The following is a 22,133-nucleotide window of genomic DNA, read 5'->3' on the forward strand; positions in this document are numbered from 1 at the left end:
ATGCTTGGAAAGGTGGAGGGTCAGCAAAGTAGGGAAGGACCCTCATGAAATGGACTGACAAAGTAACCATAAGAGGGGGCTCCAGTATGTCAGACATAGCCATTGTTCATAAGGTCACTCTGAAGTGAAGTCAACTCAATGGCATTTAACAACAACAGGTACTAAAGAAAATTAACACATAACATGTAGCTTCTTATTTCAGTGTTCTCATTGAAGGTCCATTAGTCCCCAAGGGAAAGGCAGAGTCTTTTTGTTTTTTTTAATATATTTTTATTGTTATTTTAACAAAAGTTTACAGAAAACTTGAATTTCCATTCATTTGTTGCTGCACATTTTCTTCCCTACCCCCCCACCCCAGTCCATTTTGCTATGCACCTGTTGTTCCGGACTACTGTTAAGCAAATAATGCCTAATCATGTATTCCTTTTAAACAATTTTTTCCCTCATCTGTTTCAATGCAGTACTCATTATTTATTTCCTCTTATCTTAGGTTCTTCCAACCCCCACTGGCAATCCTGTTTTTAGCAGTGCCATTATGCGGTATTTGTCCTTCTGTGACTGAGATATTTCACTTAACATAATGTCCTCCAGGTAGAGTCTATCTTAACCACTAAGATCTCACAAATTACAACTGCTAAAAATATTTAACTGAATAAAAGATTAAATAATTGAATGGATGAATAACTGCACTGGCAAAGTTACTTTTAAAGAGTTCTAACAAATCTTTACATTTAAATGTTTCTTAAAGAGTCTATATAGGACTTTTATTCTTTTCTTAATGTAAGTATAAAATGTTACTACTATATACTAAATAAAGGAGGTCTGTGGCATAGTCTGTAGTTTGGTGTTTAGCTTACTGCTAAACAAAACCCTGAACTTGTCTAGTGCTTTGAATTCACTGGGTACTTCAAAGAAGAAAGATGGGCAGTCTCCTAGCAAAATTTACAACCTTGGAAATGCAATAGTCACAATGTATTAGAATCAACTCAATGGCAGTGAGTGACCAATGTGCTAAAGATGCAGGGTGTTAAGGAGCTGGAATCAAGTGGCCGATACACACCACAGCAACAATTCTGACATCAAATATACAGAAGTCAGTTAAAAGGAATTATACTATTCAGGAGACTCTGGTGGCCTAGTGGTAAGGAACTGCCCTGCCAACCCAAAGACATGCAGTTTCAATCCACCAACTCCACAAGAGAAAGAAGGGCAATCTCCACCCTAAGATTCACTGGTTTTGAAAACTCACTAAAGGGTCAGCTATAAACTGGTTCCAATGTGACAGTAACACAAAAACATATTTTAGAAGAAGGGGGAAAGCCACTGGGAATATTTTTTCACATCTTCAATTTAAACACAATTTATGAAACTTTCTGATTTATAAATATATACTTTTTAAATAATTTTTCCTTTTATTATTTTTATTCTAATTTATTTATTTATTTTATTTTAATTTTTCATTTGTGTGGGTGTACCATCAAATCAGATCTGACTGGTACAGGAGAAGACTGTCCCTCCTTCTCCAGCAGAACGTCTGGTGGATTTAAACAGCAAACCTCTGGGATTGCAGTGCACCTTCTTGCCACTAGGCCACCAGAGCTCCCTTTGAAATATGTATTAACTAAATATGACTGTATAAACTATATAAACTAGGGAGCTCTGGTGGCCTAGTGACAAAGAGCTGTGCTGCCATCACAAAGGCAGGAGTATTCCATAGGAAACAGATGGGCAACCTCCACTAGTGTGATTTACTGCCTCTGAGAACCTGACGGAAGAACAGCTATTAGTTCCAACTTGAGGTACACAACAACCTGTGACAACAGATAAGCTAGAGAGCTCTGGTGACTTAATGGTGAGTTTCAAATCCAGCAGCTGCTCCCTGGAAAGAAGATGGGCAATCTACTCCTGTGTGATTTACATGCTCTGAAAACACACAGAAGGATAAGCTATGAATTGGTTCTAACCTGATAACACATAATAACAGCAACATATGAACTATAAACTGTATTTAAAATACATCTATATATTTTACTTATTTAGTATCTAAAATTAGACCAATTAGGCATATAAATTTATATTAAACATAAGAACGAGTCAAAGTCCTAAATACCATAACCATCCATACTACTGAGTTGTTGGTGGTGAGTCAACCCACTGCTGACCCTCCAGTAGGTTTTCAGAGGCAGTACACTGCACCAGAGTTGAATGTCCATCTTTCTCCCTCAGGAGGAGCTGGTGGATTTGAATCTCTTACCTTTGTGTTGGCAGTGAAATTCCTTACTACTAAGCCAGCAGAGCTCCCTTCTAAGTAAGATACCTTATGAATCAGGAACTGAATTAAGTACCTCAATAAAAGTTTTAAGAGTGTCCACAAAGCTTTGTCCATCTCCTACTCCTCTCTTTGCCCAAAAATTTCTACTTTGCTCTCTATGATCTCAAAGAAGGTACCTTTTGTGAATATTATTTCAATTGGGCTATTGCACTTTAAGAGAGCTTTGTGATAAGAAGGTGCACTGTCAATCCAAAAGCAAGTAAGTCAAATTCACCAGATGTTCCATGGGAGAAAGGCAATCTCCTCTCATTTTATTTACAACCTCTGAAAACTAGCTCGAGAGTCAGCTATGAGTCAGCTCCAATTCAAAGGCACATAACAGCAAGTAGACGACACCAGGTCCAGATCCTGCCTAGTCTCCAAATGGTCTACTCTGGTGCATATTATCTTTCTGGACAGCAGAGACATCTATCTTTACTTTCTCATGAAATCCTGTATCTTTTCTCCTACAACCATCATATAACATCAAATCTTCCCAGGTGTCACAATTCATATTTGAAGTAAAGTAACAAAGTAGCAAACTGTTTTGCTTACTTATCTTTATAAGTTTGTAATTGTACTGCTTCCTATGCTAGTGCCTATGCTATCCAGTGATTTTTTTTTAATAAATGCAAACAATTTCAATGCCTTCTTATCTAACTCAGTAACTTAAGTAAGTTTAAAATAAAACAAACTTTATACTTGCCTATTGTGAATGACTTGTAATTCTGGAAGAAGTTGATTTTTAAACCACTGATCAAAATCAACACAGTCAAACAACTCATAAGCAGCTAATCCCACAGCATTATACACTGAGGAGAAAAAAAAAATGTTGGAAAAAAATTCAAATACTTGTCCTTTATTCAGTTGTTACATTTACAAATATAAAATGATAAATGTTCTTAAATGAAAAACTAAGCATTAGGACTATTTTGAAATAAATATGTAAAAGGAAATACACAATATCTTAATAGCAAAATTATTATGCATTTCAAAAACACTGTTTACATGATTTTACTGTTTTTCTTATTCTTATGGCTTCAGAGAAAGTACTACTTTTTAAAAAATATTTGTGCCAAATTATAAAAATTATGAATTAACTTATTTCCAAATGGATGTGATATTGTATGAGTCACATAAAATAAAGTCTCTCTCTCTAACTTCATCTCTCCAGCACTCTACAACCTGTCACATTCCAGTTAACCTAAAGAACTCACAATTCAAAAGCTATGGGACTTTCTCTTCTTAAGTCTTTGTACATATTACTCCTTTGGCCTGGAACCCCCTTCCATACCCATTCCCTTCAGTAATTAACTTCTCAATATTATGAATACTATGTTTTCACATTCTATTTCCTCAGGAGCCTTTTCCTGTAATACATGCAAACTGTAATTTATTTTTTCACAGTACTGATTACTACTTATTTTAGCATTAATCATCCTATTTTATGTTGCAACTTCGGATTACGTAAATTATGTTCCTCATCACATAGTTTCTGTATTTTAGGTAAAGTCATATCCCAATTCTTTAAGAACAATAATGTCCACAGCCAATGATGTATTGAAAAACAAATGATCCCAAATCATCAAGATTAACATACCAGCATCTTTGATCAACAGTGCATTCATATCTTCCACATTGGTAGGCCCTACAAAAACCAAGCACAAGTAAAAGAAACATAAAACTGGCTTTGCTGTTTAATCTGGCAAAATACTTTTTTTATTTGAAACTTAATTTGATAGTTTTCCAATCATATATAAAATAGTAGAAAAATGCCATAATGTTATTTCTGATATTAATTACTGGCACTCTCCTCTTTCACTTCCAAAACTTGAAGTATCAGATTAAGTAACAAAACACAGCAGACCGGTTCCATAAACACACAGCAATTTTTCACAGATTCTGATCCGCAGAATTGTTTTGCAATCTTTTTATTCATCCCTTGTTGATTTATCACAGGGACCCCAAAAAAGGTTGAATTCCTTAAACCCTGAAACTTTTATGACCTACTTGGCCTTACTTCATTAGGCCATTCACTACTCTAAGTATCTCTTCATTGTACTGAATATATAGAGAGCCTTACCCTCGTCCTCTCTCTTTATATATCTATTTTAGGAAATAGCAATCCTCAATTCTATATGGGAAATAACCAGTTTTTCTGCTTCTCCCACTTAGCAATACTCTGGGCTCAAAAGCTCCAATCTCTTCAAGTCTTACTGCATCAATTCTTTCATCTATCTCTTTAGCTCTTTTGTTTTTTTTTTAACCTCTTAGTTCTATAAACAAGACAAAGAATCTCCTACCCTGCAGGAAATTCACTACTTCTGTCACTCCTTTACCACTGTTACTCATCACCACCTCATCTCTGATCCCTTACAATGTTACTGCAAACAAATAACTTATTCTTTTGGAAGACAGTGCTACCTTCCATCTTCTATTATACTTCCACACATCAAAGAGTAACCTCTTCTCCCAGACATACGTTCATACTGTTCTCTTTACATTTTATTTGAACAGGTTTTATTTGACAACTTTTTTAATGTTTAAAGAGGGCTTTTCCTCTCTTTATACAGTTATAGTAGAAAGCCCCAGGTTCTATCTGTGAACCTCAGATCTCCTACCAAGACTTCTTAAATATGCACTCCTAAACTGTGTAAGTCCAACCTCTGCTTATCTGTGATCAAGACTGAACAGTTCAGAATCATCTTTGATTATTCTCCAATCTGACAAATTCAACCAGAGAATACCAATCAAATATTTACTGACTGTATAAAGCACTAGAAAAAACGAGTATGACTGATAGAAACTTAATCACTGTCTTACCGTTAAGTGCCATCAAGTCAAGTACAACCGGTAACAACCCTAACAACAACAGATCTGAACCCTGTCCTATCTTGTGTCATCTTCACAATCTCCGGCATACTCAAGTCTGCTGGTGTACTCATGGTGTCTACCCATCTCAATGACAGTCTTCATCTCTTTCACTGACTCACCACCTTTCTAAGCACAATGCCCCTCTCCAAGGAACAGCTTAGTAATAAGCCCAAAACATGTGAGTTTTGTCATCTTTGTCTCCAAACAACACACTGGCACCACCTTTTCCAAGGCTTATTTGTTATTCTGGCCATCTATAGGATATTCAGTACTCTTCTCCAAAACCACAAGTCAAAGTCATCAATTCTTCTGTCATCCTGATTCACTGTCTAGCTCTCAAATGCACAGCAAGTAAATGAAAAGATCATGGCCCAAATCAGAGCCACCTTAATCTTCAAAATGACACTGCTGCACCTTAGAAATGTAGAGAAACATTCCCAGTGCAACACATCTTCTGACCTTCTGATTGTTGGTACCACAGGTACTGACTGCTGATCACAGTAAGACAAATTCATTGACAGTTTCAATCATTCATCGATCATAATATTACCTGTTGGTCTAGTGGTGAGAATTTTTGTTTTCTTGAGACGCAATCCATATTGAAGGCCACAGTGCTTAAACTTCTGCAGCAAATGCTTTAAGTTCTCCTCAATTTCATCAAGCAAGGTTGTGTCATCAGCATAGCATAAGTAACTGATGAATCTTCCTCTGATCCTGGTGCTACATTCTTCTTAACAGAGTTCAGCTTTTCAAATAATGTGTTCAGCATACAGTATGGAGACCTTAATCTCTTTCACTGACCCTCCACTTTTCCAAGCATGATGTCTCTCTCGAAGGAGTAGCTTCTCCTAGCAATATGCCCAAAATGTGTGAGACAAAGTTTTGTCCTCTTTGCCTTCAGATAACAATGATGATTCAAAATCAGGAAAGAAGTGTGTTAAGTATGCACCTCGTCTCCATACTTTTTCAATCTATATGCAAAACAGATCATAAAGGAGGCTAGACTTTCTGAGGAGAAACGTGAAATCAAGATTCAAGGAAGACTCATCAACAACCTACATTATACAGATGACACAATTCTGTTTGCTGAAACTGAGGAGGACCTGAAGTGTTCGCTGTAGGTCAAGGACTGAAGCCTTCAATATGTATCGAAGCTCAACATCAAGAAGATAAGATTCATACAACTGGGTCAACTGGCAGCATCATGATGAATGGAGAAGAGACTGAGATTGTGAACAATTTGGGTCCAAAATGAATACTCTTTGCACCAGTAGTCAGGAAACCAAAATATGAATTGCATTAGGAAAATACGCTGTCAGAGACCTCTCCAAAGTGATAGAGAGCAATCGTGTCAGTCAAGAGACTAATGTGCACCTGATCCAGATCAAGGTCTTAGCAATTACTTGCAAAGAGAGCTTGAGAATTACCAAAGATGACAGAAGAATCAATTCCTTTGAGTTGCTGTGCTGGAGAAGGGTACTAAACACACCATGGACTGTTAAGAAAACAAACATAGCTATTCTGGAGAGGGTTAAACCAAGCTGCTCCTTGGAGCCAAGCATTTTGAGGCTCAATCTCATGCACTTTGGACATGTTGCCAGGGGGACCAGTCCTAAAAGAAGGATACCATGCTTGGAAGGATGGAAGGATCACACATGAGAGAAAGATTCTAGATGAGATGGATTGACAAACTAACTGGAGTAATGAGAGCAGGTATGTCAGAGACTGAGACTGGCTCACGACAGAGCAGACTTCAGAGCAGTTGTATACAGGGTCATTATGAGCTGTAGTTACTTGATGCCACATAACAACACTGATGCACATCTTTCTAATCACTGTCTTAGTTTAGGAGAAGAGGCACAAATTATTTATCACTATTAATTACTAAATAATTGTTAACAAAAGGTAATGATAAAGTGCCATAAATTTCACTTCAGTATTTTTTTAAATCTGCTTTCCATTCTCACTGTCACAATTCTAAATGGTGCTAATATTTATTATTCTAACCTTTCCTCCCCCTAGTTTCTAGAGCATACTTCAGAGTGTCTGTTCCCCTAAGCAATATACTCTACTGCCTTCTATTTAGTTTAAGTTCTTATCATTAGTACTGTATTTCAAACTTTTAATTCAAGACCTATCTCAAATTGCTTTAGGAAGGCGCATGTTGTCTTTCAAATTCATATCCAATACATGCAGAAATAATACTACACATAATATGTACTTAAATAATGTTAAATTAATATTAATGTATTAAAAGTTCACAAAATATAACTCACCTTGAAGGGTCTGCATCATTTCTAGAAGTACAGGAGTAAGAGTTTGATTATATTCATGGAATATATCTATAAATAGTACTTCAGTGCAAGGCTAGAAAGGGAGGAAAAAGACAAATACCTAATAAAATCAATGGTTAATTATACTGAATAATGCTTTAAAACCAACAAAAAAAACCTCATTATTAATGCTACACCTTTGAAAATATTTCCATTTCTTGAACTGTTTTTTGGTTTTGCTTTTGTTTGACTCACTACTTTTTGTAAAGAATACTGTAAGTATGAGAAAAAACAGTGATTTTGCTATTATTTCATTCATAGCAAATAAATGTATTTTACTACTTAATCATCTATACTATATAATAATTTAAAATACAGAAGGCAAAGAGTTTACATTTTTTTAAAGAGTTTTCATTTTTAAGTAAGCATACTAAAAGTAAAGCATTCTAGAACAACACTCATTTACTGCTTAAGTACTGTAAATGATTCACCAGGAATAAATACATTAAAAATTATTTTATTTTCTGCATGTAGGGTACAGGATTTGTTTGCCTGTGTCTCCTATTCCTATGACTTAGAATAGGGTTGTTAAGTCCTCTGTTGTTCTTATAACCTGAGGTGAAGTTCTGAGTTCTCTTTTGTTCCTATTACCTAGGTTGAATTTTTGCTATAATTCCTACTGTTTATGTGACCTGCGTGAGGGATCAATCACTGAAGACTCTCTAATAATGCTGATCTCAAGTGGGGTCACTAGGGCAAGCTCTGGCCCTTGACCATCAAACTGCTGCGCTCACAGCCGAGGTCTGTGCCTAGCTCCAAGAAGGCTTTTCCCTAAAATGCCTTTCTTTCGTCACTTGCACAGCAGTTCCACTCAGGCACTTCAGAGGGGAGGGGAGATCCCTACATGCTAACACACCTGACCTGATGCTCAGTCTCAAGCTAAAACAGGATCCAGGTCATCATAGGCTGCGTCAGGATTTCTCCTCTGAGAAACACTAAGTTGATGTAAGTGAAAACAAAGTATTAAAACTAAAAAAAAAAAAAACCAAACCACAACCACGTCATTTCTTAGTAAAAGTATAAGCAACAACAGCAAGATATGAATTCACCCTAAGAATCAAGCAGTATTTTCCTGCAACAGACTCAAAGACTACTAGAAGTTAGAGTGGTAGCTACACACTTTTTAAAAAACAATTTTGTTTTCATAAGTACTAAATCACTAGATCTTTAGAAAATACAAATAAATAATTTTTTAAGGCACTGTGTATTACACTTTAAAAAATCTTACACATACTGGCAGAAGTATAGATGAAATATATGTCATCTCATGGATGCCTCAAAGTAACTCAAGATTTAGCGGAAATGATGCATTTATATAAAAGAAGACTAGTCATCAATAACTGATCAATGGGGGGACAAAAGAGTTGATAAACTATAGATAAAGAAGAGCCCATGATAGTATTCTGTATTTTAATGTCAGTAATTTTTATAAGAAAAAGTTTTAATAATTAAAAAGTTTAAGGCACTAATAACACTCAGTAGTAAGAAGTTGCACTACCAATGTGAAAGCATACGGTTTGAATCTACTAGCTAACCAGTGGGTGAAAGATGGGCAATCTCCTCTTGTGTGATTTAATGCCTCTGAAAACTCGCTGGCAGTTCAGCTATGAGTCTGTTCCAACTAGACAGTATCTAACACCAGCATCTCTAATTTAAAAGTCCTTTTCCATATAAGCTCATAAAACTTAAGAAAACATGTCTTCTTATAAAAAAAATTACTAATTATCTAGGAAGCCCAAGATACAGTGGTGAAACACGTGGCTGCTAACAAGATCAGCAGCTCAAAACTACCAAAAGCTCGACTGAAGAAGACACAGCAAAGGGAGCTCTGGTGGCCTAGTGGCAAGAGGCTGTATTGCAATCCCTAAGGCATGTAGTTCAAATCCAGATGTTCTGCTGGAGAAGGAGGGGCAATATCCTCCTGTGCCAGTCAGGTCTGATTTGACAGTGCACAACAAGAGAAAAAAGACACGGCAATGTGCTTCTACAGATTTTCTCTTAACAAAAGCTATGGAGCAATTCTATTTGTTGTTGATGATATTGCATGTTATCAAGTACAGCTCACAGCAACCTTGCAATCTTCATTGTCTCTGACACATTGAGATCATTACTGTAATCACAGGGTGAATTCAAATCATTGAGGGTCGACCACTCTTTCACTCACCCTCCACCTTTCCAAGGAATAATTTCTCCTAACAATAATCTCAAAGTTTGAGAGGCAAAACTTCACTATCTTTGCGTCCAAAGAGTATTCTTTTCCAACACCACAGTTCAAAGGCATCAATTCTTTCTTCTTCTGTCATCCTTATTCACTGTCTAGCTCTCAGATGCATAGCAAGTAACTAAAAAGATCATGGAGAGGTCTCTGAAAAAGGCTTGTCCAATGATGAAGGGTGTTAACTGTTGACCCAAGTAAGAAGAAATCTTTAAAAATTTCAATCCTTTCTCTATCATTTATCATAAGATTGCTTATCAGACTAGTGGTGAGGACCTGTATTTTCTTGATGTTTAGATGTCATCAATATTAAAGATGGTAGTGCAAGTCTTTCAAGTTCTCCCTACTCTGCAAGGTAACACAGGTTGTTAATGAGGTCTTCCTGTAATTCTGATGCCACACCTCTTCAAAGAGTCAAGCTTCACAAAGCATACGCTGAGCACACAGACTGCAAGTTCATTGTTGCTGCATATTGTCAAGATTAAATCGGCCCATAGCAGACCCTCCAGTGGGTTTTCAAAGGCAATAAATCACACAGGAGTGACAGCCCATCTTTCTCCTGCGAGCAACTAGTGTACTCAAACCGCTTTCCTTTCCACTGGCAGCACAATTCCTTACCAGTAACTCAAAAGAGCTCCTGACAGACTCAATCCTACAGTAAGAATAAGTATTAAGAAAAGATAGAACCTTGACACTCATGTTTTCTGATTTTAAACTGTGCAGTGCTCCCCTGATCTGTTCACACAACAGCTTCTTGGCCTAGCTATAGATTTTTGTAGAGAGTCTTTTGTATAGGTATAGATTAGGTATAGAATCTTTAATAATCCAGAAAGCAAGAAAGATGGAAAAATAAACAATGTCATTTTACCAAAAAGAATTGGTTGACATTGAAAAATTTCAGGAGATATCACATAAACAAGAATCAATTCTAGTAAATGGAAGAACTTCAAGCTGCACTGAAGGTACTGGCAAAAATATGACCACAGGAATCAACTGACATGTTTCAACTAACAGATGCAAACCCCATGCTCATCAATCTATGCCAGGAAACTTAAAGTACATCTGCCTGGCCTACTAACTGGAAGAGTTAGCTATATTTGTTCGTAGTTCCAAGAAAAGTCATCCGAAAGAATATGGACATTATCAAACAAAATCATTAATATCACATGTAAACAAAACCTTGCTAAGGATCACCGAAAAACAACTAGAAGAGTACACTGTCAGAAAACTGCCAGAATTTCAAGCTCGGTTTAGAGGAGGTCATAGCACCAGGGAGATCATTACTGATGTAAGAAAGACCCTGGTTAAATGCAGAGAATATTAGAATAATAACTACGTGTATCTTATTGACTATGCAAAGGTATTTGACTATGTAGATGATAACGAAAATATGCTAATATTGAGAAGACACTGAAAAGAATGGTTTAATGTGAGCCAGAATCAATTCAGAGGGCAACATTTGCAAATATACAAACGGGAGTCCTAACAAAAGGTGAGCTCCTACATCTTCTATTACAAAAAATTTTTTAAATATTTCTTTTAACTAAATGCAAGTACCTGGTGGTACAGTGAGTAAGCACTAAGCTGCTAACTAAGCTGCTAAAAAAAGGAGGGCATTATGAACCCACCAGCTACTCAAGAGGAGAAAAATGTAAAATCAGTAAAGCATAGCCTTGCAAGTCTACAAGGATTATCAAGCGTGAACTATAATTAACCCAACAGCACTGAGTATGGTTTTTGTAACTGAAAGCAATGGTCTGGTTTCTGAGGATCATATTAAGTGTTAAAGAAAGTTAATAATTCACTTAAACACAGAATAACCATTCACCACCACAGAGTTGGCAGAGTCCCTCCAAGAGGTTTACGAAGTTGTAAATCTTTCTAAGAGGACACTGCTGACCTTTCGGTGGACAGTCTTACAGATTATCTTTTACCGCACCATGATTTCTTAGAATAACCATATGACCCATTAATGGCATATAACCTAGGTATATAACACCAGCCATCTGAACAACAGAATGTAAACAGATTACACAAGAGCCAAAATGTGGGCATTTCCTAAGAGTCTATGAACAAATGTACTAAAAAAACAAAACAGGGTGGGGTCTGTGTGTTTAGGTACCAGCCCTTTAGAAGTGACTTAGAGTTGACCCCCCAACTGGTTTTCAGAGGCAGTAAATCATACAGGAGAAGACTGTCCACCTTTTTTCCGTGGAGCAGCTAGTAGATTAAAATCATGTGCTTTTGGCGTGGCAGCAGAGCTCCTTACACTAGGCCACCTATGGAGCTCCTATCTATATCTATTTCAATATTAATATCTGTATCTGTGTATATATATACACCATGGAATTGAATTCTCATACATGCTATGACATAAATGAACTCAATATTATACTACACTACACAAAAGAATCCAAGATATATAAAATATCCAGAAAAGGGAAATGTATACAGACTAAGCTCAAAAGTGATTGTCCATTGCAGCTGTATCAATTCAGTGCCTACCCCACCCACGGCAGGCACTGGCCCAAAAGGCTGCCATTAAGGCATTGTAATGCATTGGACTCTGATCCTCTCCCTTAAGCCTCAGAGATAAATTTTGTTACAAATATAAAAAAAAGTACAATCATGTATCATGTATCTTTGGGGCCTGTCAGCCATAGCAGTATCCCTTCCTATCCATGGAAGAGTATGTTCTTGTTTCTTGACAAAACTGTGACCATTTAACTGGTATCAGATTCTGACTTGCACAACTAACATTTTTACCTGTCAACAATCCAAAGTATGCTGACTATTGGACAAACTTTTCTAATTGTTATAATCACTATTAAAAAAAAAAAATTAAGTTGTAAAAACTTAAAATGTAAAAAAAGATAAAGAGTGATTGTCCAGAGGAAAAAAAAGAAATTGCTTAAGTTACACTAAATTTTACTAAAGGTAATGGAAAAATTTTAGAAGAGAGAAATAGAGAGAAACACCATATATGCAATTAATGATCTTGAATTCTTTTAAGTAAAAATAACTATAATGGCAAATGGTGCTATACATATGTTAAGGGGGGGAAGGAAGTAAAATGGTTATCAAAAGAAGCCTCACAATAACAGAAATAGGCAAGATAGGAGAAGAGCACCATTAACATTATTTACTCTCTCTCACACACACGTACATGCTAGCTATTGTCATATCAATTCTGGCCCACAGTAACCTTACAGGACAGGGTAGCATTGCCCTAAAGGGTTCTCAAGGCTGTATATCTTTATGGAAACAGACTGCCAAATCATTCCCAGAGCAGCTCGTGGGCTGAAGACCTGAGTGCTCCATCAGGGATTATTACACTGACAAGGACTTCCCAACCTAACTGCAAAATGAAGAAAAACTCACTTTGCAAATCTAAAGTTAACAGTAAGAAAAATTCAGACTAATGTGCATAACACAATTAAATACTACTTCTCTAAAATACAGTTTCTAGCTATTACAATTTCCTATTTATCTTAACAGAATTCTTGGAATCTTCAATGGAATATCTTTTTCTATTTTCTAGCAAGAGTTATAGAAGCTTTCCTCTATTAATTTTTAATTTTAATACTTACCCTTAAACTATATTTCCAAGAATCTCCACCAGTTTCTTCCACAGCTGCAATTAAAAATATAACAAATGATGTTCTCTAGAAATTTAATTTCCAAAATCTCAGATTTGTAAGCAAAGATTTGAGGTGCATTAGAATATTTTTGTGAACTTTTAAAAATATAACACTGAAGGCAAGTCCGAGAACACCAAGTCTCATGTATCTTTACCAGATACTACATATCCCACTGTGTGCCTCACAGAAACTTATCAAGCGCTTCTCTATCCATAAGCATTCTAAAATTCTTTTTTTTTTAATTCTTTATGAAGAAAACCTCAAAGGACTTATCACATCCAAAGTATCTGTTATCACTTAGTATACTATCACCATACCAATTCTTCAGTTATCAACATGATGGGGCTCCAAAATCTAAGTCACTATATGAAAATCAACATTATGGAAAAGAAATTACTGTATCTAAATATGAAAATGGAGGATGAGTTCATTATTACACAACTGTCAATTATATCAGTAAATAACATCTTTACATACTGCCCAATCTCTGAAAATCATAGTCCAGTCAAGGTGACACTACTATATTCATTAATACTATAAATCTTTAATGAATAAAATAATCAAGATATTATTTTTGCAAATTCAAAATGTGAGAAAATAATAGTGAGGAGGTAATGTATAATCCTAAGAGTCTCCATATTACTAATACATTAATAATATTTTAGAAGTTAATATTAGTCATTCTCCATAAATTGCCTAAATTTATACTTAAAAAAAAACTTTTTTAACATTTAGAAACTCAATGCTTCATGTTAAAACATTACAGACTTATAATTACATATTACATAAAACCAAAAGGGAAAAATACATCGTAGTACAGAATGATTGACATTCTATATGAACTAAACTTATTTTTTATTAACAAAACATAAAATGTTCAGGCATTTTTAAAATAGAAACACCCACAAATATGGAAATAAAGTTAGTAAGTCAAAGAGATAAATGTTGTTTTCCTTGTAAGGTGACAGCCAAGGGACCCATAGCAACCCTAGGAACAATGGACCTTGTCTTCTCCTGCCCTCACTATCTCTGCCATGCTCCAGCCCATTCTTGACCTGCTGTCTCAATCCATCTCGTTGAATGTCTTCTCTCTTTCGCTGATCCTCCACCACTTCCAGCAAAACATCTTTTTTCCAATGACTGACCCTTCCTAAAAACATTCTCAATGTATGTGAGACAGTGTTTCACCATCAATTTCATAATCATCAAGGAGCACCCTAGTTGCACTTCCTCAAAAACAGATTCTTTATTCTTTTGGCAGTCTATGAAATATTCAATACTCTTCTACAACACCACAATCTAAAGGCATTAATTTTTCATTGATATTCTTTATTCACTGTCCAGCTTTCACATGCACAGCAAGCAACTAATAACACTATGGCTTGGGTCAAAGATGAATAGAAGCTAAAACCTAGTATATAGTTCACCAGAGTCAGAGCAATTTACAGAGGCACAGTATATGGAATATGACAGATTATTTCTTTATTTTTCTGTAGCAAAGTTCTGGTTGCCTAGTGTTAAGGAGTTGTACTACCAACCCAAAGGCAGGCGGTTCAAATTCATCAGCAGCGCCACGGAATACAGATAGGCAATCTCCACTGCAATTTACAACCACTGAAAACTCACTGGAGGGTCAGCTCTGAGTAGGTTCAAATTTAACAGCACATAAGAACAACAACATTTTCATTTTAAGATATATCATATATGTGGTATTAAAATATAATGTTATTCGATTTATCAGTCACATAAGTGGTATCTATTTATGGAAGGAGAAAAAAATATCAAAATTCTTACTAAAGCCTTCTGGATCTTCTTCCCACATTGTCAACTCTTCTTCAGTTAGAAGAAAATAATGAGAGACTAATCTCCTACATATCTCTGTCAAAGTGGGATATGTGAAAAACGCCATCTTAATCTTATGAGCCTTAAGCGTTTCAGGGCTACTATCTGGAAAAAGAAAAAGTTCAGGTTACCTATATAGCCAAAACAATCAATTCAAGTATAATTATGTAACTTTTAAAAAGTAATATATTCTGGAGGGGAAATTTTTTTTTCATTTTTATTATAAACAAGTCTAAAAATAATCTCTGCTTAATTCATAGCATATATGAAACAATCCTAACTCTCTCTTACCACTATAACATGCTGCACAATCACAACACACTACAGTGACTTACTTCTTTCTCCCTCACTCTCTACCAACTGTGCCTGAATCACACTTATTTACACACGAAGTAATTCCATATAGTGTAACTAAAAACACTTAAAGTTTGAAAAAGCTTTCAATTACTCAAATGAATATGGCACGAGTTATGTAATTATTGCAGTACTTATTATGTCAAGTTACTAAATTTTAACTGACCTTCTTTTATCCCAAAATAGATGATCTTCTAAACGCACTGTACTGTTTTTTTAAAGGCAGCATCATACAATCAAAACCATTACCTCTTTTTTCCTTTCTCAGAGATTTATTTTCTAATTAACATGACGTAATTTAAAAAAAAAACTACTTAGTAGAAACAGAAATTACTTCCCACTAAGATTAATATAATGGGGTGGAAAAACAATATCACCAGTAAGACATTACCTTCAAAATTTTTGGATGGTTTGTAAGCATAATTTTTCACAATCATCTTAATAAGATTCATGCACTGCACAATGAATCGCTCAAATGTAACCCCTTCACCAACTTCTGTAAAAACATAGCTTACAGAAAATTCCAATGATCTCTGAATTAAAGGAGTAAATGAAAAGGGATGCTGGTCCAGGAAGTCTAAAAGCTATAAAGAGAAGAAATTGTACTTTCCTCAATTTCACATTGTAATGTAATCAGTTAATAAGTACATTCTAAGTTACAACTTTTAACAAATTTTAAACTATGGTGGAAAAATATGTGTGGTTTTATAAAAATATAACATTTCTTAAGGTATATCACAGAATGTATATTCTATTAAAACATACCTTTTAAGAACTTCATTACTTCCAAACAAACCAAAATACTAAATCTACTGCTATCAAGTCAATTCCAACTGACAGTGAGGCTACAGGATAGAGGATTGTCCTCTATGTTTCCAACATTGTAAATGTTTACAGAAGCAGGCTACCTGGGACACTACGTAGGTTCAAATCATCAGTTGGTTAGCAGGCAAATGCTTTAAACAATGCATCACAACAGGTCCATTTCAAAATCCAGATACAAAAAAGACTCAATTTATATTTAATTATTACCATTCCCTATTTAATAACTAATTCCTGTAGACCCTTATCAAATAATTAACTACAACAAATATGAAGTTGGCCTACTTTAAAAACAGAATCTAATATAGATTCATCTTTTATTTAAATTGTTAACAGTGGGTAAATACGATAAAAAAAGTATAGCTATACAAAAAGAAAATCTTTAAAAATAGATTTAAGCAAAGAAATAAATGATACAGACTTTCATGCATATACTGTGGTTTGGTATTGTCAAAAGCTTAAGAATTCTTTGTTATTTCTATTGTTAGGGGCCATCAAGTTTATTACAATTCACTGTGACCCTACGAACCTTTCTGAATGCTGTCCTAACTTGCATCATACTATCTCACCATCATCATCTTTATAGAGCTCAATAAATTTAAAAAAGGAACAGAATTAGTAACACTTTTCAAACAATTAGACAATCATCATCAACATCTTTATGCTTTTGTTAGGTGTCATCAAGCTGACTACAACTAATAGCAAGCCAGCAATAAACAGAAGGAAACTGCCCTACCCTATACCATTCTCAAAATTTCTGCCTTGCTCAAGCCTTGTGTTGTAGTCACTGTATCAATCTGTCTTGTTGAGAGGCTTCCGCTTTTGCTAACTGTTCTCTTTTCCCATCATCATGTCTTTTTCCAAGGACTGACACCTCCCAACAATATACGCAAAGTATGTGAGATGAAGTTCCACCAGACCTGACTCTGGAGAACACTGACTACACTTCCTCCAAAACAGTTTTATTTTGGTTTTTCTTTATAGTCCACGAATACTCAACACTGTTCATCAACACTTTTATTCAAAGATACCAATTCTTCTTCAATCTTCCTTATTTTCTGTTCAATTTTCCCAAGGATATAAAGCAACTGAAATACCATGGTTTAGGTCAGCACATTTTACTCTGAGAACTAACACCATGGCACTTAAAAGATGTTGTTGACAACATATGTGCAAAGGAGAAAATCTACTCAGGATGGCTCATTCATAAATCTTACCACTATACAAAGAAAGAGGTAAGCACTGTGTGCCTCTTTACAACAGAAACTACACATCATCACCTATAATGTATTCCTGTCATCTCACCCCTAGCCCCCAGCGCACACACACTCACACACACATTACAAAGCCTGAAAGTTATCAAGTCTCCAGTGTTAATCACAAATGTATAAGACATATATGGGCACTGGGGGTAGAGATGTGTTAAGCAATATATATATCAGCAGTCAAAAGCAGAATATAGAAATGAACCTTTACCTCAAAAACTAATAGTTCTTTTATTTACCAAGGAAAAACATAAAGACATTAATAAGAGATTTGACATTACTTGGATCTTGATTCAAACAAGTCACTTACAAAAAACTTAGGAACAAATACTTATCTACAAGCAGATATAAAGGCAGACAGACAGGACAAACATATGGACCAGTAAAAAGGGCAGACAGGAAGGACAAATATATGTATACCAATAAAAAGGGCTGTATCTATGGCCAAACAAGGATTTGGCAGATGATATTTCTATATTCATGAAAGTATAAACCATAAATATGCTCATATATACAGCAAAGTGAACAAGATAAACTGTTATATACATGATAATTAATCATAACCAGACATTATGAGGGAATGAGATCCTGGTACTGGTGCCTTAGGACAGGAAGACGTCAAAGTCAATTGTTATTACATAGAACACAAAAACAACTTTCTGCATCATCTTTTGGTATGTAGCAAGTGGTGTCTTAGGAACTTACAAGCAGCCATTTAAGACACAACTACATGTTTCTCCCTTTCAGAGAGAACCAGAGGAGGAGGATGGGGGAAAGCAAAAAATGTAAGAGAAGTAATTAGTCAAAAGACTAACGGACCACATGAGCACAGAAGAACTAAGACCAGAAGAACTAGATAGTGCCTGGCTAAGTAATGGTCCTTTCAAATAATTGTTATGCATCTGAAAGTTGGACAATGATATGGATGACAGAAGAATTTATGCCTCTGAGCTGTTGCATTGGATAATATTGAATTATACCATGTACTGTTTAAAACAGTTAAAAAAACCAACAAATCTATCTCAGCAACACTCTATCCTTGGAGGCAAGGATGGTGAAATTTTGTCTCACATATTTTGGGCATGTTGTTAGAAGGGATCAATCCTTAGAAAGGGATTATCACTCTAGGAAAGGTGGAGGATCAAAGAAAAAGAAGATGACTCCTAAGGAGAAAAAAAAATGACATAGTGAATGTAAAGATGGACTAAAAGCATATCAGAGATGGTCTGGATGACACAGGATAAGGCAAGATTCTGATTAACTGTTAACAGGGTCACTTTGACTTAAAAGCAACTTGACTGCACTTAACAACAACAAAGACCTAGAGAGCTGCAGTGACCCAAAAATAAAATTTAAAAAGGCAAGAAGTATTAAAGGAAATAAGAACTACAAATGAGAAAAGTAAGATGTCAATGTGGGTATTGTAATTAATGTTATTACAAAAAATGGATAAGAATAGTTGAATGGAAAACCAATTCAATCTTTAAATGTTCATTCAAATCCTAATTTTTTTAAAAAAAGAGTAAATACATAAAACTTGAGACATGATCAGAGAATATAAAAACTTATTTGTTTAGATTCCATTAACAAATCATTAAAAAATAAGTTGCTGTCAAGTCAATGTATGTGTTAAGAGTACAAGTATGCTCATGGGAACTTTTTTCCTTCTTTTACTGTCCTATTTCAACATTTTTATAGAAATACTTCCTATTGACAGCATTAAAATAATTAAGCTACTCATAGAGTGTTTAATGGCTGATTTTTTTCATATAGATCAGGCTCTTTTTCCAAGGGCCTCGGGGTTAATTCCAGCCTCCAACATTTCGGTTAGCAGTATAGTCATCATGTTGAAACATTTACACTATACAGAAATTCAAAGGAATCAGTATTACTGAACTGTCATAATGGTGTTAAATGTATGTGTTTCGTTTTAAATTCATTATCATATAAATGCACACTACTAAGTGCTGCCAATACTGCATATACAATCTAGGGCTTACTTTAAAATAATCAGCATCTGTTAAGAGTTGGAGGATAATATCACAAGGCCTTGGTTACTCAATTCTTTGAAGTAAAGGGTCTATCTGAAATTTTGCATCTCACAAAGTTTTAATAAAGCTCCAGAGAGCATAAATATGACTATCATAAGTAAGATTAGTGCTATTAATTAAAGGTGATCAGCAAAAGAGAGGAACCGACAGCAGTTCCAACAAACAATTGAGGGGATGGCACAGGACCAGTGTTTTGTTCTGTTGTCCTATGTATGAGTCAAAATAGACTCAATAGCATTTTTCAACAACTTAGTCTGAAAGCTCAAATCTCATTGCTATAAAGTTGGAAATGACTCACACATGACTTTCCAAAAGGTTTTCAAGGCTATAAAGCACATGGGAGGAGACTGTCCATCTTTCTCAGAGCCGCTGATCGATTAAAACAACCAGGAAAGCCTGGCATCTGGATTAACAGTGCAACTTGCTATGGATATCATCAGAGTTCCATCTACCCACACTATTATCATAAGCAAGAACTAAATGCCACAGCTGAAAAACCCACTAGTTCAATATCCAGAATTTTGGTAAAGCAAACTACCTAAGAGATACTTTTTTAAAACTTATTTAATTGGCATACTGAATAGGAACTGCTAGTAATAGCAATGCAGACAAGCATCAGTTATACAAACCCTAGCATAACCCCAGTGACTTGACTAATTATATCATTCTGTCTTACTGTTCTTATTTTTTTAATTTTTAATTTAAAGGCTCTGCATTAATTTTGTTCGGGACCTTGGAAGAGTAGGTAGACTAAACTATTTTGAATATGAGAGTTACAGTAATAGCTACTTAACCACAAAAGCAAAAAATCAGTCATTTCTGTTCCTTCTCTTTTTTAGCAGGGAACCCAAAGCTCTATTACTGAGCACTCAATAAAAAAGAAGGGCGGGGGGCGGGGGGGAACACAAAATACATGTTTCTTATTTCCACCTGTTTTTAAAGATCTATTTCAGAGCAATGCAGTTTCCAAACCAAAAATGGCTACAAAAATGAGATTTTCCTTACCATATATAAATAGCACGATCTAGCTTAGAGAAAAATCTCCTTAAGATAAAACAGAACTTACCACTTTAGTAAAAAGAATGATGGTCTTTTCCAATCTATCTCTACATACATTTTCTGTACCTATTCTTCTACCTGTTAAAAATGCATTTCAAATATTAGTAAAAGCATATAAAGTTTAAACAAACACAGTAAATTTTTTAAAAAGTAGTACCTGTGAATATTTTTAATCATTAATTCATTAGTGTATATTCTTAATGCTGCCGTATATGTTGTTGTGATGGTGGTAGTTGTGTGCCATTGAGATGGAACTGTCCCATAGCTGACCCTCCAGGGGTTTCCAGGGACAGTAACTGAATGGGAGGAGATTGCCCATCCTTCCCCTGTGAAGCAGCTGGTGGATTAAAATAGCATGCATTTGGGATTGCAGTGTAAAAACTCAAACTGAGATTTGGGCAACACAAAACTAATTTGTACTTCATAGCACAGTACTGTATTTAACTAAATTAAATGAAATTAAACTAAATTAATCAAAATACAACACACACTTACAATAGTATGTTTTATAGAGACACACATGCATGTTAACAAAGGTTTTGTGCCTCCTTCAAATCTAGAAGTAAAAAATGTAAAACACAAGATCCCTATCACAACAGAAAACCCTCAACAAGACAGACTGACATAATGACTATAACAATCAATTCTAAGAATGGGCTCAACTATATCTGAGATGAGAAGAATGGCACAAAACAAGGCAAGGTTCAGATCTACTTGTAGATCTTCTCACAGACCGTGTGTTCACAGGATCACTATGGGTCATGGCCAACTCACCGGAACTAACAACAATCAAAAAGTACCTTATAACCATAAGAAACACAGGAAGAGAAAATGACTATCAGTATAAACCAAACGAACAAATATCAACTTTAAGATATATTAATGAAACTGTGTACATGCACAGACAAGCTGAAAACCATCAAGGTGTACAGTGCAAAAGCTACTTTCATTTTGGCTTTGACACACACAGACATTTGAAAAAAGACAAAAGTCCATGAATGTGCACAGAAGGGAAACTGGCACAGAGAGTATGTGTACATCTCTAGAAGGCTGATCAGAGTCTGAACAGAGTATAATGTTGAAGTAGAGCTATGGAGGTATGTTGCTGTTGTTATTGGGTCCCATCGAGTCACAATCAACTCATAGCTGACCCGTCAGCAGATTTTAAGAGGCAGTAAATCACACAGGAAAAGGCTGCCCATCCTTCACTCAAGGAGCAGCTGGTGGGAAGGAACCACGTGCCTTTGGGATACAACACAGCTTCTTGCCATTAAGCCACCAGTGTTCCTATGAAGCTATGGTAAGGGATATTTTATAATAGTACAAGAATCTGAAAGGTGAACCAGTAAAAGTTAATAAACAAGAA

The 22,133-nt window shown here is 35.4% G+C and overlaps 1 protein-coding gene across 1 annotated transcript in view; it reads right to left on the reverse strand.

Annotated features, from left to right (window-relative positions):
- Positions 1-22,133, reverse strand: part of IPO11 (importin 11) — a 228,489-nt gene that overhangs the window by 148,421 nt on the left and 57,935 nt on the right. The window contains 7 exon segments of the mRNA XM_006891505.1: positions 3,018-3,123; positions 3,912-3,959; positions 7,462-7,552; positions 13,324-13,367; positions 15,169-15,321; positions 15,962-16,154; positions 20,775-20,845. Of these exon segments, the coding sequence (XP_006891567.1) occupies positions 3,018-3,123; positions 3,912-3,959; positions 7,462-7,552; positions 13,324-13,367; positions 15,169-15,321; positions 15,962-16,154; positions 20,775-20,845 (706 nt within the window).

The sequence above is a fragment of the Elephantulus edwardii genome, unplaced genomic scaffold (genome assembly GCF_000299155.1).
Source record: "Elephantulus edwardii isolate Elephantulus edwardi_28Jun2011 unplaced genomic scaffold, EleEdw1.0 scaffold00099, whole genome shotgun sequence".
Classification (NCBI taxonomy): Eukaryota; Metazoa; Chordata; class Mammalia; order Macroscelidea; family Macroscelididae; genus Elephantulus; species Elephantulus edwardii.